The sequence below is a fragment of the Pelodiscus sinensis genome, chromosome 15, assembly GCF_052426305.1.
Source record: "Pelodiscus sinensis isolate ZL-2025 chromosome 15, ASM5242630v1, whole genome shotgun sequence".
NCBI lineage: Eukaryota > Metazoa > Chordata > Testudines > Trionychidae > Pelodiscus > Pelodiscus sinensis.
Window position 1 is genome coordinate 22242990 of NC_143066.1, and position 23307 is coordinate 22266296.

The 23307-nt window shown below is 45.1% G+C and overlaps 1 protein-coding gene across 1 annotated transcript; it reads right to left on the minus strand.

The window, feature by feature from the left end:
• Positions 1–3024: 3024 nt before the first annotated feature.
• On the minus strand, positions 3025–15510 carry ARL6IP1 (ARL6 interacting reticulophagy regulator 1). Its single transcript, XM_075899381.2, has 6 exons — positions 15320–15510; positions 11255–11388; positions 8607–8726; positions 6330–6447; positions 4461–4545; positions 3025–4193 (listed from the first exon to the last, which is right to left on the minus strand). The coding sequence occupies exons 1-6, from the start codon at positions 15353–15355 to the stop codon at positions 4075–4077; spliced, it is 612 nt and encodes a 203-aa protein (XP_075755496.1). The 5' UTR covers positions 15356–15510; the 3' UTR covers positions 3025–4074.
• Positions 15511–23307: the final 7797 nt, after the last annotated feature.

The following is a 23307-nucleotide window of genomic DNA, read 5'->3' on the forward strand; positions in this document are numbered from 1 at the left end:
TGATTGTCAAAGCTTTTACCCTAGTGGTATCTGTCAGGTCAGCTATGGAGCCCCTTGGAATGGCACCTTGATGTGAACATATATAAGACTACCAACCCCCTCCTCTATCAGTTCCTTCTTAGTGGAAGTCAGACAGAAGAGAAGTGGATGAGAAGGACAACAGTTGTTAGAGGTAAATAAGTAACTTTTTTCTTCAAGTGATTGCTCACGTGCATTACAATAGATGACTTACTAGTAGTTTCCCTGGAAGAGGGGTTCAGAACTCATCCTACAGCCAAATGAAGACTTCCCTGGTAAAAGCTGCATCATCCCTTGCATGCTATGTGAAAGCATAATGGGACATGAAAGCATGTACCGATGCTCACATAATGGCCTTCAGTATCTCCTGTATTGGAACATTCACAAGGAATGCACTGTAAGAAGCCAGTGGTCTTGTAGGGTGGGCTATCAGCAGCAGGGGTGGAACCTATGCCAGGTTATAGAACATCCTTATGTATGCAGTGATCCAATGGAAGATACACAAAGAGGAGATGGGAAGACCTCTCATCCTCTGGGCAATGGTAGTGCAGCGCTGTGGTGACTTACACTGAACACAAAAAACATCTTGTAAGAGGCAAGGGCAGATTTTATGTCTACAGAGTGAAGCATATGCTCTCTATAGTTGGCATGAAGCTTAGGGAAGAACACAGGCAAAAATACAGACTAGGTCACATGAAATCACCATAGGCAGGAATGCCAGATATGAGAGCAGCTGAACCTTATCTTTACAGTCCACCATGTACAGGAGCTCAACAATGAATGCCCTAAGCTCAGAGACCCTTCTGGCTGATGTTATCACCACCACAAAAGGCCACTTTCTAGAAAAGAAGGAGAGGGGGCAAATGGCCAAGGGTTTGAACAGTGGGCCTATTAGTTTGAACAAGAGATGTTAGATATCATGTAGCTGAATAGTCATGTAACATGAAATCTTAGCATTTACTAAGACTATTCAATAGTCTCCAGGGCAGGGTTAGCTGCCAGTTCACTCCCAGCCCCACTCCTCGGTTTAACTGTGCGCTGTTGTATCAGAGGTCCGTATGCTGGTCCGGCAGGGGAGCCATTTTAAAAGCCAGCTCCCCATGCAGATCAGCTGCCTGCCACACTGTGCTGCCTCAGGCAGCAGTGCAGGGTGGCAGCAGCCTCTGCCTGCAGGGGGTCCAAGCTCCCCACAGACAGAGGCTGGTCCATGGCAGCAGCCCCCTCCATAAGGGACCCAGGCTCGCTAGAGAGAGAGGTTTCTCACTAGGATGCCGAGACAGCCTCTGTCTGCAGGAAGCTCAGAACCACTGTAGACGGGGGCCACTGCCGCAGCCTCCCCTGCCTTTTAAGCCATTCCCCCTGCCACTGGCTCCTTTCTGTCCCCCTCAATCCCGTGGGGGGCAGTGGCAAGCGAGTCAGTGGAACAAGCATGGATGGGGAGCCTGCTTATAAGCTGGCTTCCCACGTGCTTACACAGGAACCAGCTCCTACTTCCGGGAGGGAGAGGGGAAGAATTGTGTGTAGTCAACAGTATTAACTGATAATAATCGTGTGCTAGACTACACGTTGACATCCCTAGTTTGGACAGCATCAAGTTACGGTCCCACTGGAGGATGGGCTGCCTAACATATAGGGATAATCTTTCTAACCCTGTAAGGATGCAACCCATCATGAGGTCATTGAACACAGATTTGGGGATAAGGTCTGAAATATTACCGACCTGAATGGTAATTCATCTAATCTTTTAGAATTGGTAGTACTCTAGGTAGGGTGTCTGGGTATTTTAAAGTAAATGCATTGTTTGGACTTCTAACCAATAAGGTAATACAGAAGCTGTTTTGTGCTGACAAAATAAAAATTAGAATAACCATCTGCTTTGGTAATTGGCTATCCCATTTCTTGCAGAGTACCCTAACAGACACCTCAGTTGGCTCCCCTGGGATGCTGGTTATCATACATCAGTTTACATTTTAAAAATTTTCTGCAGCCATGCAGTCTAAAGAAAATTCTACAACACTGAGCATTATACGAGACACTAAGAATCCAAAATGAGTTAAAATGTCAGCCTTGAGACATTAACAAAGGCTTCATTTTCCCTAGCAACGTCAAACTTTGTAGAATCCATAAACTTTGTATTTTTTGTTGGTTTGGCTTGGCTTGCTTTGCTACTTTCAGATATGCTCTTTCCCAACACATTTAATCTAGGTCAGTCATAAGCAGCTGCTGCTGTGAAAGCTGTGAGAAGCAATAGTGGAAGGAATTCCACTTGCTGCAGAGAAAAGACATTAGTCTCTTCTGCTTCTATGACATTCTAGGTTTCTTAGCAGACTAAGCACTACTTCTCAGAATGAACAAACAGTTATACTGACAAGCTTTACTCTTAAAATAAATTAAAATGTTTACTATCTTTCAGGCAGTCATTACAATAAATGCAGTAGTTCAGTAGGAGAAATACTGTTCTTTAAGACAGTTTCTACGGGCACAAGGCTACATCCGAGAAGTTGAAGACAGGGATGGTAAATTGTGAGTAACTGACTAATCAAACAGTCAATGCATTTTGCATCAACTATTCAATTAGTCAATAGGCACCTCTGCCTTTAAAGTGTAGCAACAGCTGTTGCTACACTTCAAAGGCAAAAGCAAGGCAGGGAGCCCTGGGCAGCAGGGGAATCCCCAGCTCATCTCAGGCTCCAGTAGCACAGCTGTTTTGAAATGCCACGTGGAGCCTGGGGTACACCCCAGCTGGCCCTGGGCTGCATGTGGCATTTCAAAGCGGCAACGCTGCATGGAGCCTGGGGTAGATCCTGTGATCCACATGGCACTGCCTCTGAAGTGCCCCCTCCTCTTTCCCCTGCCTTGCTGCCTCTTTCTGATAGAGGCAGGGGAAGAGAGCAACTAGTCCTTCACATCCCTAGCTGAAGATGGAAGTACTGTCAGATCTCCACTCTGGAAAAGGTTAGATTCACCATGAACACGTCAGGGATGTGCAAAAGAGCAACTCTTCAAAACAGTTCTCAAGTCTATATTTTAAACTAAAAGGTAACATGATTTACCTGTTTTACAGTTAAAACAAAGATCATTTTAAAACAATGTTCAACTTTTAAGATGCCTTGATATGTTAACACATCTTTCAGCTTTTTACTTGAGGAAATAGAAGTATGCTTTTAAAAACTGAAGTCATAGCTCAGAAGAGGCTTATTTACACGAGACAGATACAGCTACTACATCTATGAACAGACAACATATATAAAACCAGACAGGTTACATGACTCCATTACAGCAGTTTTCAAAATAATTGACTGTTAGGGTAATTATACCCTAGTCCACTTTCAACATAGTTTCAGTGCAATGAATTGACAGTAACATTACTACAGCTAGTGACTAAATTCACAATTTAAGTGTTCAGGAGCCCTATTTGTCAGAAATAATCCATGGTTTATTCAACTGACTATGCTAGCCAACAGAAACAAATTACTTTAGCTAGGCAACAGATTCACTTTCAGCCATATTTCTGCAGGCACTTGCGCAGAATGAATTGAATGGGAATGAAGAATGGTAATTGGTCTCTTCCCACTAGAATCAGTAGTGGAAGTCTCTATGCAAATTAACTAGTTCTTAAATCACATACTTTGCTACTATCTGCCACCACTGATCAGTAGCATATTGATGGTGGGGAAGCACTACTAACTTCGCAAAGGGGATACTTCATGATGAGAATACTATCCATACACTACAAAAGTGCCAATTCTTGTGCTTTAGTATGTGCGTAAGAGACTTGCCACTTGTATGGCATTTATACCAAGTTCAGGGCTGCTTCTCATTGTATAAAATAGGATTTTCCTAGATACGATCAGCAGTCGGACACAAAACTATGTCACTACCAGAGCAAACATGAAACACAGCTGTTGTAAGAATAGCATTTCTGCTGAATAGGGACCCAATTTTAAATTAGAGCCAAGGAGCAAAATAACTGCTTCTATAACATTAAGTATACATAAATTCTAGAAACTGTTCCCAGGGACACCTTATGCTGTAGATTAATTAGCCAGTGATGCTTCATTCATTTTTCTTCTCCTTTTGCTTGAGAAGTTTGTTAATTTCCCTTTTTGCCATTCCAACATACTTTGTAATGATTCCATGTTGGTTTAATCCAGGAAACAGCAATAGAAAACTCACTAAAATGAAATCAGATGGAGCATAAATTACTTAATATATATTTAGTTAGCAAAAGTTCCTTTCACTCTATAGTCCCACATGCTCACTGAACCCCATTAAGTGTGCTTTATATTGCTTTTACTTTTACAGAAAATAGGGATAGAATTAGATACATCAGAAAAGAGTAAATTTCAAACAAATTAGCAGTTTAGTGTATGAACTTTTCTGAATGTGATAGCCAAGAGGGAAAAATGTTTGCATCCACTCTGCAAAAGATAAACACTTACCAATAAGGTAGGTGAGGAACAGATTATGAACTTGCTGTCCTACCCAAGCAATCCCAGCAAGAGAACAGAGCATGGTCATGAAGTACTACGAATGAGAGATAAAAGTTATTGAAGGCCTGTCTGGGAATTTAAAATTTTGTGAAATCCCAAATTTAAAAAGTGAAGCTAACTCCCAATTACTTTAGTTGGAAACACCTCTCACCCAAACACATACATTATTGTTACAACCACTGATCAAAATACTGTACCTGATCTGAGATCAGACAAATGTTCTCATTTTCAGTTTATCAATATATTAACTGTCCCTTTGTTTGCAAGGGTCTTTCACACACATACATATAAATATTTCTGTAATGCAACTGTACCACCACTACAAAAGAATGGCCATAATGGGTCAGGACAAAGGTCCATCTAGTCTGGTATCCTGTCTTCTCAACAGTAGCAAATACCAGATGCCCCAGAGGGAATGGATAGAAAAGGCAATCAAGTGATCTATTGCTTATTGCTCATTCCCAGCTTCTGGCATTACAGAAGCTAGACACCCCATCCCTGCCCATCCTAGCGAACAGCAATTGATGGACTTATCCTCTATGCATTTATCTACCTTTTTTTTAAACACTGTTAAGTGTTTTGGCCTTCACAAACTGATTGTGCATTGTGTGAAGCAATGCTTCCTTTTGTTTTAAAACCTGTTGCCTATTCATTTGGTGATCCCTAGTTCCTGTGTTACAAAATGAGTAACTAGCACTTCCATTTCTACTTTCTTCACACTGGTCATGATTTTTATATACCTTTATATCCCCTTAAGTAGTCTCTTTTCCAAGATGAGAAGTCCTAATCTTATTAATCTCTCTTCACATGGAAGCAGTTCCATGCTCATAATTGTTGCCCTTTTTTGAACCTTTTCCAACTCCAATGTATCTTTTTAGATGAGGCAACAAAATCTGCATGAAGCATTCAAGATGTGGGCATACCATGGATTTGCAGAGGCAATATATGTTCAGGCTTACTGTCTATCCCTTTCTTAATGATTCCCAATTTTCTATTTGTTTGGTTTTTTGGACTGCCATTGCACATTGAGTGAATGCTTTCAGAGAATTATCCATAAAGATCTCTTTCTTGAATGGTAACAGCTAATTTAGACCCCCTCAATTTGTACATATAGTTGGGATTATGTTTCCCAATGTACATTACTTTGTATTTCTTAACATTAAAATTTCATCTGCCATATGGTTGCCAAGTCATCCAGTTTTGAGAGATCTTTTTGTAGCTCTTAAGAGTCTGCTTGGAACTTTACTGTCTTGGGTAATTTTGTATCACCCACACATTTTGGCACCTCGCTAGTTATCCTGTTTTTCCAGATCATTTATAAATGTTGAATGGGACTGGTTCCAGAACAGCCCCCAGGAGGACACCACTATTTAACAGATAAGAAAACTGGCAATGTAGCATCTGAAGCTACTTTAGGCACACCAGAGTATCTTGGCTTAATGCGACACCTTAAAAAGACTGGTTTTCAATTGGCAGTTGCTTACAGAAAGTCATATTTATGTAATATGGTCTCAGATGCTGGGCTCCCCAAAATTGGTATCCTCAGGTTGGAAAGTGTTTGAGTTCAGAGCATAACTTTACATTGTGAAGTAGCTTCAACCCTCATTTGGTAGATTCACAAAATAAGATGTGTTCCCTGTTCTGCAAACACAACCAGACTTGCCAAATCTCAATACAAGATGCCATTTTATAAAGAGACAAAACCCTTCTTTTAAATATGAATAAAGCAGAATCACGAGTAATTTTTTCAACTTCCCCTCCCCATCACCTATCTTCACTCCTCATACATAAAAACTCAGGAGCAAGTGTACAAAGTACCATTTTAGGCTTTTCTTCCTTCAGTGTGAAGATACGTTTCCACCAGCCAATAATTCTGCGACGAGTTTTTACTAGGTTGCTGCAAATTTCATGGAATCTTTGCTGTTGCTCTGTGGTCCTTTAAAAAAAGGGGGGGGGGAGAAATTTTTAAATACATTTACTAAAATCAGAAATATTTTGAGCTTAAGATATTATCCAAAGGTCACTTTAAAGTTCAGGATATAAAATTCACTGCTCTCAGTAAAAATACAGAACATGCAGCGATCTTCATTCTGATGTTTAATAGTTATGTACATTGAAGAATGGCCTTAGTTTTATTTACTTTTATATTTCCTAAAATTACTGCCCATTTTATTGGGCACTACAGTAAAACCTGTGCTAGCCAGCACATTCAGGGATTAGGGCGTTCCAGTTATCTAAACATTCTGGTTATCTGAGGATCCCATCAACCTAGGAAAAACCAATGGACAATAATAGTAAAACTCAAGTTTTTAATATTGATAGTTTTGTAGTGTGAGGCAGTTGGTCTCATTTCTATTTTGAGCGAAAGATGATTAGTACTTCTTAAATAAAAAATTGTTAAACCAATCATGGTAAACCAAGCCAGGACTGTGCACCTGAAGATGAGACAGTATTGTGGTTGGGGGCAATGCCGGTTAAAGTGCCACATAAAGGTTTCACTGTATTTATCAATTGACTGTATACTTTGAATTTGTTTTAGAATTCACTCTACAGTGAATCTCTTGTAAATTGTGTACTATGCTTTCAGTGGCAATTAATTCTAAAGGCTTGCATAATAAGAGCATACACTCGAAATGCACATCACTACTTAAGTTATATTGGCTACCAAATCTGACCACACTAGCTGATACCATTGCATAGATTTTTCTCCTTTTAAACAGTCATATGGTTTTACCCTGGCATTAGCCAGTTATCCCAATTTAAATTTTGCTTTTTTTAAAATTCACTATACAATTCCCTTGGTTTTCCTTGCAATAGAGGTAAGATTGCTTCTAGGAATGTAAAATCCCATTTAACTAGTTAACCAGTTAAACATTAAGTTTAGCTAGTTAATGGATTAAACGGGGGTAAGCTAGTCAGCAGTGTCTCGCAGAGGGGCAGGGTGGGACCACCCGTTTCTATCTGAGTGAGCTTGCTGACTCCCAACCAATGAGCTCCCTTTCTAGATTTTTAGTTAGGCCACATCTAAAATCTCCCAGTATAAAAATTAGATTAGTAGAGCAAATTAAGACAACATGCCTATTACTAGAGACCTTTCTAGCTAGAATGAGGCAGAGCTGGGAAGACGACAGCTGCACTACCAAATGTTTCATATCAACTTAAGCAGGGATCTCAAACTCATGACCTGGGGGCCATCTGCAGCCCAAACAGTTCCACAATGTGGCTTGCACATGGCTGCTGGCACATGAGTCACCTGGGGAGAGGGTGTCAGTACCCCCCTAGCTCTGCCCCTCCACTCACTCATTGCACTCCTTCCCTGAAACCCCCTCCTCTGAGGGACACAGTCTCTCGGATTGCCAGGGGGCTGGTGAAGGCTGCCAGCAGGGATCAGTACCAACCTCACTGTGGTAGTGGCAGGAGCCACAGGGAAAGTGGAACAACACAGCAGCCTCTGTTCTGCCCTGCTGTCATCTCCCAGACTGGTCTCCTTGCTCTGCTTCACCACAGAAAGCAGACGCTCCAGCTCTAGCTGGCCTGGGAGATGGCGGCAGAGCTGAGCAGGCTGCTGCATAGTTCCACTTCACCACCGTTACTGCTGCACTACCAGTGGTGGTGCCAGAGACTAGGGGCATGGGGGGTGTTAAATCACCCAGAAGCAACAGGCAGGGCCAGCTGATGCACAGGGGAGGGGGAGAGCAGACATGATGGGGGGAGGGGGGAAGATATGGAGGACCCCCCCGCCTTGTCAGAAAGGAGTGTCTGCTGGCCCAGTAGGATGGGGTGTGCAATAAAGGGGCAGGGCCAGGACACTTCCCTGATGGCCTGGGGGTGGAGGGAGCATGTGAAGTCTTTGCTCCCCCACCCAGAGAGAACCACCAACTATTCTGAACAGCAGGTGCTTCCCTCTACATGCCTGCTCCCCTGGCGGCGGGAGAAGACTTTGTGCTCCCACCACCCTCAGGTCAATCAGGGCCTGGGGATGGGGGAAGCATGGGAAGCCTCTTGCTCCCTGCCCACATTCTGCAAGGGGTGCACTGCGTTTAGAGTCAACCGCCAACTGCTCATGTTTATTTTTCTAGTTTTGATTTTACATACCATTTATTAGAGCCAAAAATTCGAGGAGCAAGAGCAGGAACAAGATAGTCAGCCAAACACATGAACATGACAAAACAAGAGACACCTGAAAGAACAGAAGGGTCCAGGTAGTAGATCATCCTGTAAAGAAAAGGCAATGTAAAAATTCCTTCCTTCCGGCTTTCTGAAAATTCAGTCAGTTTACCCTCTTTAGTTTGCTGCATTTAAAACAATGGCTGAGTTTATCACAAAATTTAGCTTTAAACAAATTCAAAGAGGTAAGTTCTCCAGCAATTTAAGACACCCAGAACCACTACCCTCCACTGAAATCTCACTGCATTGAATACAATTAAAAAGAATAAAGGCAAAAGTGAAACCATCTTCCACTATCTACTCCAAAACAAGGCATATGTGGTGAAAAGTATAGCAGTTTTAGTTTTCAGGTAGTAACCAAGTGATAAATTGTATATAAAATGACAAGTAATGCAGGAAACTGGGTAGTAACTCTACCCCTACAAAAAGGCGGGTTATTTTCCAAGCACCAAAGAATCACTATGTGCATACTCATTCTCCATGTACACCAGTGGTCTCCAATCTTTTTACACATTAGATCATTTTTTGAATTTAAGTGCAAGCCAAAATCTACCTCAAACCCAAATACCCTTGCTCCACCTCCTTTGTATCCCATTTCCAAGGATCCGACCCTGCTCACTCTGTCCTCCTTCATGCATCCTCCCTCGCTTTCACCAGGGAGTGGCAGTGAGTTGGGTCTTGGATTAAGGGATTTGGAGTGCGAGAGGGGCTCTGAGCTGAGCTTGGGGCAGGCAGTTGGAGTGCCATAGGGAGTGATAGCTGCAGGCTCTGAGAAGGTGTTTGGATGCAGGGGTGCTCAGGGCTGGGGCAGGAGCTTGGAGTGCAGGAGGGGGTACATGACTGGGGTAGGGTTTCAGGATGTGGGCTCTGGCTGGACACTGCTTACCTCATGTGGCGGTGTAGTGGAGCTAAGGCAGACTCACCCCTGCCCTGGCCCTGCACCACTCCCAAAAGCAGCCAGCAAACTCCCTCCATCCCAAGCTCTGTTGTGCCCCCCACCCTACTCTGTGGAGATACGATACAGAGTGGGAGAGGGGGTACCCTTTGTATCAGCACCCCTTCCTTCCCCTTCCCTCCTCTGTACCGCAAGCAGGGGGCTCCCCGGGATGGGGGAAGGCAGCTCCAAGGCAAAGAGCAGGAGATGTATAGCAGCAGAGAGAAGGGGCAGCTGAAGTGCCAACACTTGATAGCCTCTTGGCCAAACCAGTCAGGAACACCTGTCAGAGGCTCCAAGATCTACCAATAGATCCCAATCCACTGGTTGGTGACCACTGATGTACACTAAAGGTAGGAAAAGTAGAAATCAGCTTCATCTAGAAAAAGGAAGATTTAGGTTGGCTATTAAGAAAAACTTTAAGACAATTAAGTACTGGAATAGATTACCAAAGGAGATTATGAAATCCCAGTCACTGTAAGTTTATGAGAACAGGTTAGATAAACTGTCAGGAATAGTCTAGGTACACTTGGATCATCATTGGGGGCTGGACTAGAATGACCTGAAGGTCCCTGCCTGCCCTACATTTCTAGATGAAGTGGTAGAACTTCCTAGTGTAGATACCACTACACTTGTAAAGATAATACTAACAGCATAGCTTCTTTTCCCCTAGGGGAAAATCAAGAACTATGTTTAGACCAGCTCTAGAGCCTCTGACCCACAAAAGGCGCTGCTCTTCTCATAGGGTACGTCTGCACTTGCTCCCTACTTGGAGCTAGGGATGCAAATGTAGGCGACCGAAATTCCTAATGAAGCAGGGATTTAAATGTCCTGTGCTTCATTAGCATGATCTCACCGGCGTGTTACTCTGCTCAACAGCTGATTCGAACCAGGAAGTGCATGCCAGGAAGCATTAGTTCGAACCAAACCTCTTGGATCAAACTAACGGCACTCCTCATTTTTTGGCAGGGACTTCATTTTTTGAGGAGTAACGTTACTTCGAACCAAGGGGTTTGGCTCGAAGTAACGCATCCCAGAGCGCACTTCCTGGTTCGAATCAGCTGTTGAACGGAGTAACACACCGGCGAGATCATGCTAATGAAGCGCAGGATATTTAAATCCCCGCTTCATTAGCAATTTCAGTCGCCTACATTTGCATCCCTAGCTCGAACTAGGGAACAAATGTAGACATACCCATATATACCGGTGCTGAGCAATGTTTGGATGAACATCTGTTCAGTGATGCATAACATTCTACCCCATCTTGAGAGGTTTAAGACAGTGACATTCTAAAAAAAAAAAAAGCAGACTGAACTTTGAGCACCAAGATCTCAAGTGCTTTGGCAACAGCATTAAATTATTGCTGACAAAGACCTGGAGCACAGTAGCAAGGTTCCTTTGAGATTTCTTGGACTATACTTCAGTGCTGCCACTGGCTTGAGTGCACATGGAATGTGCCTTGTGTCCTTCCTGCTCTAAGAAAAAGAAATGTTTAGAGCTTGGGGAGTTCTGCTTTCTTTGCATAAACAGAGGCCTTGGAGTAAGAAACCTGCACAGATGTATCAGAGAAGTAAAGACTTGCTAAGTTTCACTAAATTTTTGCTATTAGAAAATGTGAATGCAAACCCCTCTGACCACTTACAGAAAAGCAAAGGAAACACCACCCATCAAAACAAGTGGAAACCAAGCTCTTTCCCAACGAAGGATTTTGTCAGCTACCAGAATTACTTCTCCCCATCCTTGCAACTGTTCCTCCAAACTTGCAGTCTCTGCCGCCTACATTAAAAAAAAAAAAAAGTATTATCATTCATTAAGAAATCAAACAATTATAGCATCTAAAGTGCTTACTATAGATACTCAAATTATATGAAATAAGGACCTTTGGCCAGAAAGCCACTTTGAACCAAATTTTTTTAAATTAAGATACAGTATATGGTTTATTCCTTTTTTCAGTTAAGCACACATTTTTATACCAGTAATACTCAGACTCCAAAGCATATGGCATAAAGTTATCCAGTCAGTTTCAATCAAAATAATGAGACTGAGATTTTCCAAGCAGTTTAGGGAATGGCATCATCCGACAGCAGTGTTTTGAGACTCCAAACATATATGGCTACGTCTAGACTGGCATGATTTTCCGCAAATGCTTTTAACGGAAAAGTTTTCCGTTAAAAGCATTTTCGGAAAATAGCATCTAGATTGGCACGGACGCTTTTCCGCAAAAAAGCCCCGATCGCCATTTTCGCAATTGGGGCTTTTTTGCGGAAAACAAATCTCAGCTGTCTACACTGGCCCTTTTGCGCAAACAGGACTTTTGCCCAAACAGGAGCAGCACAGTATTTCCACAAAAAGCACTGATCTCTTACAGTAGGAAGTCAGTGCTTTTGCAGAAATTCAAGCGGCCAGTGTAGATAGCTGGCAAGTTTCTCCAGAAAAACGGCTGATTTTCTGGAAAAACTGGCCAGTCTAGACACAGCCACACCAGTTTCCACTTGCCTTCTCACCCTGCTGCCTGTGATAAACAGAGGCAGCAAGGGGTGGGGGGTGTAACCATTAGGGTTAAACAATGAGACAATACGGTAAGTTACTTGACTAATTTAAATTTAATGTTCCTGCTAATTCTTATTTGGATTATTACTGAGTGAGAGCCAAAATTTACTTTGCTTCCTAAAAAAGGATTTAAATAATACACAAAACATTTTGATTCGTTCTTGGACAAATTTAAAAAGTGCCATTAATGAGAAAAGGTGTGATTGTGTAAATAAAGGGCAGGGTGGCTCTGAAGGAAGGGGCAGGGAAGTAGGGGAAGTTTAGTTTTATCTTGGCATCAGATAGACAGCTTCCATTCCAGCTGGTAACTCCTCAAACTTCAGCTCTCTCTCAAGCAGAGCCGCATGAAGCCTGCAAACATAGGCAATATGCACTGGGGCTCCGCATGTTTAAAGACTACTCAAAAATTGCAGTTAGCCAGTTCTGTTGCTGAAAAACCAGGTGGCGAGCGCCTTAATCTCAGACAGACAGACATTTCATCCACCAGGCAGTCTGGACTCAAGAGGCATGGCATACATAGTTCCTTCAGGAGATAAAAGGAAAAATCCCCATAGGGTAGGAAGTGCAAACGGAGCTCATACTCAGGAGGGTGAGGGGAGGGGGAAGAGATGATTTGTCTCTGGCCCTTTTATCTCATCAATCCCCATAGCTGCACGTATTGCAGCAGACCAAAGCATGTGTCTCTTTCACTGATAAGATCTCAGCAACTCAAACTGTGCAGCTGAAAGCTAGGCTTAGTAAAAAAATAAATAAAAATCAGTGAGCTATGTGCCAGCATACAGTACTTAACTACACTGTCACTGCATACAACTAAACAAAACTATCATACCAGTATGATTATTAGAAAGTCTTATTCACTATTAGAGCTCAAAACCAGCATGCACATTTTGCTTCCCATGCATTTTCTGAAATGTACATGAAGCATTTTTTAAAAGAGATTTTGGGATATCACTTTAAATAAGGTCCCTTATAACAGCATTTGAAAACCCTCTGCTCTTCTATAAACAATAATAAATGGGTTAAACACTGTGACAAAGTGGTAATTGTATCCACTGTTATGTCGCATGTGATTTCTACTATCCTACAATAAACCGTGTATGTGTTAAGGATGTTAAATTGCGTTTAATCCGCTAAACTGAGTAGTCGATGGAATTTCCACTAGGCTCTTGATACATTTAAGAGGCAAAGGCCCAGCATATGGGACCAAGTACAAGCAGGGATAGCTGAGTCCTGGCTTGCACCCCGTACCCCGCTGCGCCTCTGCCTCTCCTGCCCTGCCCCCCCCCCTCCCCGAGATGTTGCTGGAGGGAGCCAGCTTTTAAACTATCTCCTTGCAGCACCAGCTCCTGCTCCCCACCTTTGCTGCGTGACTTGATTAGTGGCTTACATCCCTAGTGTGTGTGTCTCAGTTTCCCTGGGCGCTGCTCCAATACCTAAAAAGAGATGGTGATGAGAATTTCCGTATCTCTTTCTTGCACACAATGACTGATGCTTTCTGTAACCTAAGCCTACGAAGGGCTGGGGGTGTAACCTGGTGACACCTTTTGCCAGGAAGCTGGACAAAGGCCAAGGCGGGGCTAACTGCAGGGTGGGGGTGGGCTTCCGAGTGGGTGGGTTAGTCTCAGTGGTTTGAGGGTACAGGGGCCTTGGCTCTGAGCCTCCTGTCCCCAACTGGATTGTGCTGACTGCTTCTGGTTTAGGTGCTGACAAGTCTGTCCTAGGGATGTTAAAATGCATATAAGTAACTAACCGCTGACATTTTCAGCAGTTACACTTGAGGTGGCAGTTGGATCCCTGGGAGTCTGTGTGCAAGGAGCCTGCTTTCCCCTCCCCGTCCCTTCACTGCTGCCTCTGTATCAGCTCCCTGCATGTTCCAGAAGCCTGTGTGTAATCATGTACACGGTTACACTTTCACATCCCTAGTCTAAGATGTGTCCCTGTCAAGTAATAAACCTTCTGTTCTATCTGCTGGCTAAGAATCATATTGGCCTGCAGCTGAGGGTGGCAGGACTCATGGTTAAGCCACCAGCCTTCAAGACTAGAGAATACCTCAGCAATGAGAATGTACACTGAAGTTACACTCAATCTGACTACTGTTTCAGCTCTCTTTTAAGAAGTGAATTCAAATGGTTTTTCCAGGTTTTTATTTTAGTTTGTACATTTGGCAGCACGTACATCTAGTGAGTCTCACTACTTCTTCCTATATTTTAAGGAAATAATTTCCTTCCTTCAATTTATTGGCTGTTCATTTGGAATTTTTAAAATAGCGTAAATTGAAGAGTCTTAAAATACAGGTAGAAAATATATTTCCAAACTACTTCTCAGTTTGGTTTAAAATTTCAACAGAATGGAAGTATATCCATCCTTTCCCTGTTCTGCTACCACCACCCATCAAGTCTTCACTTCTTCCACATACATATATATATATATAAAATCCATCCCTTATTTCTGTCCTAACCAACTACCTAGCACCTTCTGCTGTCTACTTCACAAAAAGCTCCTCGCACCGAAATCCGCTGAAACAGGAAGAGGCGGAAGAAAAGGCCGCTAGGCTCTCGCTGAGAGATGACAAGAGCAGAAAACAACCCCGTACAGATTACGCAAATAGCGGTCTGATTTTACAACTGCATCCAGGGCTGGGCCACGCACAAGTGACCCAAGCCTCGTGTGGCGTTTGTTTGGAAGCCGAGCTAACCCCAGCCCCCTTTCTTAGCGGGCAGGGACCAACCCCACAAGCATGTCAGGGCTTCGCCCTTCGGGTGCAGCGACCAATGGTGCCACGAGGGACTGCGGCAGTGGGGGCCGACAGGGGGCCCACCCGGCCTGCGGCTGCCCAACCCCTCCTGACCCAGTGTGCCGGGGGCAGATGTCTCCCGGCCACAGGGCAGGCCCCGCCTCCCGGAAGCGGGCGAAAGGGGCAGGATTGGCTACGGGACCCCTTCGCTACGGGAGGCTGGAGGGGGTCAATTTTCGGTGCTCGCAGCGCCCGGCTGGCTGGGCGCGCTAAAGACGCGTGTAGGTAATGGGGGTGGGGAGAAGGAGACGCAGCCGCAGTGACTCCCTCGGTCCCTCCCCGGCGATTAGATGCTGGCGCACAGGGCCGCAGACGCTCACGTCCCCGCCACCGGCTGGCCGCCCGCCCGCAACACCCGCTCACCAGCTGGTTGGCGCTCCTGTTGTCTCCCTCAGCCATTTTGTACGCTGCAGCTGCGGCGACTGCGTCTAGTCGTGTGCTGCGCCCAGCCCTTCGCCGCAGCCCTCACACAGCGCAGCAGCCGCGCGGCCGCCTGCCCGCAGCCTTATAGACTCGGATTCTGGAAGGGGCGGGGGAAACTGCTGGTCCCACCGCAACGCGGTGCCCGCCAATTTGATTGGCCGAATTAAGGGCTGGGTCAGGCCAATCGCAGAGCCCCCTCCTCGCCCAACGGCTACGGGAGCCTGCTGCCGTTGTTGTTTGAACACAGGCAACGGCCAATCAGATTCAGCCGAGAGCCGTTAACTGGTCGCTGGGCCTGTGACGTCAGCGTACAGGTTTTGCAGAAGGGAAAATGGGGGCGGGGCTTTCTCCTTTGGGGGGCGATGAGAAGCTCTCAGAGCTGCCTCCGTTTCCCAGCGGTGGGTGCGGGAATGACACCATCAGCGCCCACAGCTATGGGCTCCCCCATTCACAGCTGACAGGTTTTCCATCCAGGCATGGCAGCCTGGGCCATTAAACATCCGGTCAGCTGCTACCCTGCTGATCCCAGGGCCCCTGGGGGACACGGGTTGGCGGCTCCTTCACAGAGCCTCACGCAGGCGTGTACCTTGTGTGGTTCACCCCCATTCCTGACCTTGCCGCAGCAGAGACCTTGGTACACGCCTGCCTCGAGTGCGCCAGCTTGCAGCGCCTGTTCCAGCTCCCCCAGAACCTCCTGCTGAGCGTCTGGCTGCCCTTGTCCCTGCATCTCTGTTTATACACACCCCAACCTCCTTGGGCCTGGCTCTGGCCTAGGCCCCCATCTATCACACGAGGAGGTGGCTGCTGGACGAGGGCATGCTCTGCAACTATGGGGCCTATTTCCACTCCTCCCTGATTGCACGTATCTTGGCAGAGATCCTCTTAACAGAGTCTGCTGGCTCCTAGGCAGTTCTGAGGAGCAGTGGGCACGGTCTGAGGTTCTCTGCTCAGCGTGCCCTTTGTTTTGAGCCTTTGACCTGCATCCCTGCCTCCAAAATGACTGATTTGTCATTAGTGTCCCAAGTGGTGCTGGGACCCTGCACCCATCCCACACCTAACCCCCTGCCACAGCCCAGAGTCCCTCCAATACCCAAACTCACTCCCTGAGCTTCCACCTCAGTCTCCCCCCGCCCCCAACCAACCCTCTGTCCCAGCTGTGAGCCCCTGCCTGCATGCCAAACCTCTCAACACCCTATTAGTGGGTACTTGGTTACAGGGGCCTGCCACAGTAGTTGCCATATGCACAAAAACAATTCACAGACATTGGTCCATAGTGGCACAGCCGCAACTACCACTACGGCCAGCCCAGAAGAGGACTAGGCCCAAGGAAATGAAAAGAAAACAGCAGAGTGGAATTAAAGACAAAGCAAGTTGGGGATGGTGACAGCTGCTTCTGGGAAGTACAACATCCTCTGATGTTACAGCAAGAACGTTTAGGGAACAACACATAACTCAGGAATGCAAAGTTCAAGAAAGTACTTCGGGGGATGGTGTGGACAGAGCCGTTCTGGCACACACTGCACAGTTTTGTCGTAGTAGGTGCAGTCCCTTTGCTTCTGGTAAATGGAAAAGCATCTATGGACAGTGATGTAATGGATGAAGCTAAAGGGAAGGCCAACAGAGGAACATGAATGGTCTGAATGTCAGCTAAACCACTTAAAGCCAACACCAACAGGCCGATCGTGATTGACCAGTCGATCGCAAGGCGTCCAGACCCCCCCATTTTCCCCCTACTCCCAAGAAGCCCCACTACCTACCTCCAGCGAAAAGGGAGATAGTACTGTTGCCTGGGCATAATACAAAATGGAGTCTGAGGGGTTCTTTTTCCCTCAAAGCAGTTTTCCCGCCAAAACAGGTAAAAGAAAGCTGTGCACCCAGCACTAAACCTATGCACTCAGCACCAAAGGCTGTGAACACCGCCCAATTGCCTGTGTGTGCACCCATTCTCTGCACACGGCACCCAAGTTTTATGCACCCAGCTCTAGTTCTCTGCACCCCGCTCTCTTCATGGTTTTCCCGCCATGAGATGTTTATATACCCTTGTCAAAGAGCATTCGTGTTCTTTGGCCCCCTTCATGTCCTGTGTGTGCGTCTGTAATCATCATTGCCCTGTGTCATCGTCTACCCGGAGGAGGCCAAGGTTCCAGCCTGCAGTCTGACAAGACTACCCACTGCTAGTGACGTTAACTGGAATAAGGGAAGCCTTTTCCGCTCCCACTAAGACTTTGGGACTTATAACACTGTCTCGCTTACGGATACTCGGACAGGATCCGGTGCCCACCAAGCGTCAGCTCGCAGGAGGCGAGAAGTATCCATCGAGGGATCGCTCCGTTTGTCCTTCCTTAAGGCTTTTCACTAGCCGCAAGGTTGAAGGTCACGGACATCGAACATCAATCGCCGCGTTGAATGTAATGTATACCCTTGTGTGTATGGGATTCTTCTATCTTCTTCTTTTCCAGGGTTAGGGTGGGACTGTTGCTGAGTTGTATGCTGTTTGCTAATGTTTGGTCTTAGATTTAAAATACATGGTTTGGCCCTAAATTCTTGTTGTTTGGTGATTTCTAAGCTGTTTCCCTGGTGATTAGATACAGGATACCAGGCCGAATCTGGCTTCTGTGGGAGGGCACCTTAGGCTTTAATTAAATTGCATAGCCCATAGCACAGCAATTGTTTACCCCAGCTCTCCGGGTAACAGTTTGGCGACCGCGGCAGGACCTGGTGAGAAACAGCTTTGGTTTCCGCCAGGCCCTAGGATCACTCCCACTTATAGGAGTGGAGCCAGAGACAAACATCAGCAACAGTAAGCAACGAGATACGGTCCAGTGACTCGGGGTGGCATCTTCCCCGGGCCCCTATCCCTTTTTCTTCTGTCAGAGAGTGATATCGGGAGTAGCAGAGTGGGGACGCCCCTCTGGAACCCGATTCACCATACGGCAGCAGGCTCCCAGCCTGGCTGGCCAAGGCCTAGGCCCAATCCCCGGGAGCAGTTGGTTGGAGTAGGCCGCGGACCTACTTCCGGGTTTTAAACCCCTTTGCCGCTTGCTGCTTTTTAGGCGAAGCAATATAACTACTCCTCTGTCATTGTAGCATTTATTGTTGGGTGTTTTTGTGTACCGGTTTTCTAGCAAGACACCTCCGGCAGGCTTTGAGCAGTCAAGCCTTGCTATAACCAGGTGTCTTGGTTTTCTTTAGTGGAGGCTGGGTAAGCAGCCTTTTACAGCCATGGCAGCACCGCAGCTTTTCGGCACCGAGGGATGGAAACCGGCGTACAATAAATTGTCTGTTGAATATGCTGTAAATAGTTATGGAAAGGGAGCTAATCCCTGGGTGGATGGGTCCTTTAAAGGGGAAGATTCATTAGAAAAGTTTACTAACCTATGGGAGAAGTATATGGGAGCAAAACCTCAGCCTAAACGTAAACACCAAAAGCGGGCACTGCTGTATGGGCTAGCAATGACAAGCAAAGAGCTTGCCTCACAGCTTAAAGAGCTAAAAGCCAGAGATAATGAAAAGGAAAATCATCTAGTAGAGGTAGAGAATGCATTAGCAAAGAAGGTATCAGAATTAGAGGTTAAAGACTCCCAAGTTCAAGGTTTAACAGTTAAAAATTCTAGTTTGGAAAGTAAATTGATGGAATTGGAAGAAAAGAAAAGTAAATTGGAAAGAACCATACTAGAGCAGAATGAACAGCTTACAGATAACCAAGCAGTTATTAGACAGCTTCTAAAGGAGGCTAGTAGCTCCAAGGTTGCTGGGGACCACTCACAGTGCCAGATAGAGGTTGCTAAGTTAAAACAACAGTTAGGGATGGCTAAAGGAGTGATAGCAGCAATCCAACCTAAATACCATCAGGTGGATTGGCTGGGAGACTATGAAGAGGAGTCTTGTTTTCCTTCTGCTCCCCCTCCACAGTATCAAGGAGGGGAGGACTGTAAGGAGTTAGCAATTATGGCTCCTATTACCACAACTAGGGTGCAGTATCCTGGACAACCAGGCCCTGTTATAAAACAGGAACAGCGAGTGTTAACTCCAGAACAAGCTCGTGCTTTGGGAAGGACTATAGGGCCATGTAACAGGGAAAAGGTAGTAGACTGGATTGCCAGAGTGTGTGCTACCCCGAATCTGAGCCCAGAGGACATTGTTGTTTTGTTAAAAGAATGCATGCCAGTCGAAGATTATTTGGCTTTGCCTTACAAGGTGATTGGTAATCCTAATATAGAACCTAAAGAATTGTTCACAGCTGTCTACAAAGTTTATTTCCCTCAAGAGGATTTGATGGGAAAAGCTTATTCAGACACCCAAAAGATAGGAGAGAAACCTGATTCTTATATTATACGGAAAAGGACCTTATTTTGGTTATCTAACCCACAGAATGGTCAGGGGGGTGGCGTCTTCTGTGACACTCCTCAATTTCGACGGATGTGTTATCAAGGTCTACTCCCTAGTTTAAAACTGGCATTGGGAGCATATGATCATACCAACGCCCCGCTGTCTCTTTTAGAAGATCAGATAAGAGAAATTTATAACTTGCAGCAGTTAGCAGGAGCAGAAGTTAAAAAGGTATCTGCCCTGCAAGGAGGGGGTTCATCTGAAAAGCAAGAGAAAAGGAATCTTGAGAAACCATCTCGTGTGTTGTGGGGGAAAAAGGATGAAATTTTTGTAACCAGGAAAGTTTTAGCACAGAGGCTTTCAAAATATTTACCTTGGGATAAGATCAAAGCCCTAAATACTGATTCCATCTTTAATGAGCTTGTATACTGGGAAGGGAAGACCAAAGCAGATGCGAAGGCAAATAATGAGATATCATCTTGTGCGGCTGTTACGGGATATACTACGCCATCTTGCTGTACGGAAACGCCATCTTGGGATGTACAAGGAGGCAGCCATTTTGAAGAGCGTGGGAACCTGGACCGTGGGAACCTAGACCGCGGGAACCAGGAAGTTCAACATTGAAGGTGCCAAGCTTCCCAGCCCCATAGAATGGAACAGATTATTCCAATTACATTTGATCTCTATGGAAGACCAACAGTAGATATCATCTACAAAGGGAAGTTTGGGTGTTTTCAACAACGAGCATTGGTGGATACAGGGGCTTCCACCAGTTTCATATGCACCAAGCAACTACCTAACCTGAAGAATGTACCAGTGGATTACATCCGGACGTTACAATCATATAACGGCAAGACTTCTTTGGTACCGTTCATCACTGGAGTTGTGTGTCAACTAGGACCATTACAAACCACCAACGCTATTGGAATACAAGAACTGGACTGCATGGGAATCATGGGCATGGATTTAATACAAAAATTTGGACTAGTTGTGGATTTACCCAATCATTGTATGTACAGAACCAGTGAAAGCAATGATGTGGGAACAACAATATATCCTACCCATCGATTAGGAGCGATAAAAGCGTGCCACGGTTTATCAATGCCCACCTGGGAACCATCTATACAAGCTATTGTTAAACAACATCAAGAGGTATTTGCGCCACACAAATTAAGTTGCGGGAAAGTGAAAACATCAGTCAAGGTATCTGGACCAGACCCTAGGCCAGTGCGCCAATACAAATGTCCTAAAGAAGCAAATGAAGGAATAAAAGACACCATTCAGGCCTTGTTGGCCCAAGGGATTATAGTGAAATGTGAAAGCCCTTGCAACTCTCCCATTTGGCCGGTGCGGAAAGCTGATGGGAAATCGTGGAGATTGACTGTTGACTTTAGGGAACTGAATAAAGTAACACCGAGATTGACTGCTGTAGTGGCAAAATACCCCGAAATAATAGCGCAAATTGCAAGTGGAGCAAAGTGGTTTTCAGTTATTGATATTTCTAACGCTTTCTTTTCGATCCCAATGACTCCAGAATCATGGTACAAATTCGCCTTTACTTACCAAGATCAGCAGTATGCATTTACAAGGGTGCCTCAAGGTTTTCACAACGCACCCACTATTTGTCATAAAGTTGTGTCAAGTTTATGGAAGAACAGTAAATTTGCAGAGCACATTGTGAGTTATGCAGATGACATTTTAATTACGACTGCCAATCGTGAAAAATATCTGGAAGTACTAGAAGAGGTGTTGAAACTCTTAAAGAAAGCAGGATTCTTGATCAATCCGTCCAAGGCACAGTTGGTCCAACAAAAGGTTACGTACCTGGGGGTGGAGTTAGGAGAAAAAGGAAGGAAGCCAGACCACGAGAGGGTCAAGATGATAGCCAGTCTTCCTGCACCAACGGACGTCCATTCATTGCGAATGTTTTTAGGGCTCCTTGGATTCAGCAGAGACTTTATTGAAAACTTTGGAGCCAAAGCAAAGCCCCTATATGTATTGCTTAAACGGAATCAACCATGGCAATGGACCTCAGTTCACCAAGAGGCATTCAAACAGTTGAAACAGGCTTTGATGGAAGCTCCAGCTCTGGCTTATCCTGATCCATCTAAAGAATTCTATATGCAGTTGTCCACCAATAAAGATGGGATTGGAGCGGTCCTTATGCAGAAACAAGGAACTTCCATTAGACCTGTGGCTTATGGTTCCAGAACATTGTCAGAGACTGAGCAACGGTTTTCCACCTGTGAGAAGGAGGTGCTCACCTTAGTTTGGTCCCTGAACCACTGGGAATATCTTATAGGAATGGCCCCTATTGTTTTAAAGACATGTCATTCCCCGGTGAGGTACATTATTTCTGGGCGTGCAAATAATGGTCGAGTGAGCCACCCTCGCCTTGCACAATGGACCTTGACATTAATGAATCATCCAATTGTGGTTGAACATACTAACATGCCAAGTGTCATCCCAGCAATATTATGCCAACCAGTAAAGAGTTCAGAACAAGAAGAACATGAGTGCCCTATCCCAGATATTCGCCCTCCAGAAGTGATGTCCCCTTTTTCTCTAATAGAAAGTTATGATCTCGCCCAGAAGATTACCCCAGACCATATATGGGTAGTGGACGGGAGTTGTCATCGGAAAGATGGAAAGTTAGTAACTGGAGCTGCAGCTCTACATGTCCAATCCAGAAAAGAGATTTTGAAGCCCATTAGAACCATGTCTGCTCAGGCAGCAGAAATCGTAGCCGTAATATTAGCGTTAGAAAACAGCAATCCTGATGTGGATGTTACTGATTCAGAGTGGGTTCTAAGAGCGCTAGTAGATTGGATGACCATCTGGAAAGAGAGAGGGATGTGTACAACTAACAGCAAGCCTGTAGCCTATGCATCACTGCTTAACTATGTATGGAACTTAGCCAAGATGCGTACAGGGAAGACTTACCTATTTAAAGTGAAAGCACACCGTAAAAACCAGGCGGAAATATCTAAACTTAACAATGAGGTGGATCAGTTAGCAAAGACCGCCGCTTCATTGCCTATAGATCAAGCCTGGGAAATGACAGGAAAAGAAGTGGTTCACGAAATCAAACCACCTAATGACTATCCAGATGCAGGTGTCACCGTAGATTTAGTGAAAATGCAAACAATGGATAGAGAAGTAACCACTCTAGCAAAAGAAGGAAAATATAAGGATCGTCGAATTTTTGTCCATCCTGGTGGGGTAATAATGACTAAAAAAGAAGAGATAGATGATATTCCAACAGTAGTGTTACCAACTGTCCTTAGGCAAGAGCTGATTGCTCTCTCCCATAACCAAGGACATTTTGGGTGTGAAAAGACCACGGACCGATTATCCACAGTAGCTTGGTGGCCTAATATGCAATCTAACACAGAGCATTTTATTCAAAATTGTTTAACTTGTGCGAAAAACAACCCAAAAATGGACCGACACTGTAAGCCAATTCGTCATCAACCGATCCACGGACCCTGGTATCGGTTACAAATCGATTTTATTGGTCCTCTGCCTAAAACAGCAAAAGGAAATTTATACTGCTTGGTAATAGTAGATCCATTTACTAAGTGGATCGAGGCGATACC

Bases quoted from the DNA above. Each gene is read 5' to 3' on its own strand.
- ARL6IP1 (XM_075899381.2), bottom strand. From the start codon at position 15,355: ATGGCTGAGGGAGACAACAGGAGCGCCAACCAGCTG. The intron at 6,448-8,606 runs GTATGTAAAATC...CTTTTTTTAAAG, and splicing joins ATTTTTGGCTCTAATAAATG to GACCACAGAGCAACAGCAAA. The intron at 4,194-4,460 runs GTAAGTGTTTAT...ATTTCATTTTAG, and splicing joins GTTCCTCACCTACCTTATTG to TGAGTTTTCTATTGCTGTTT.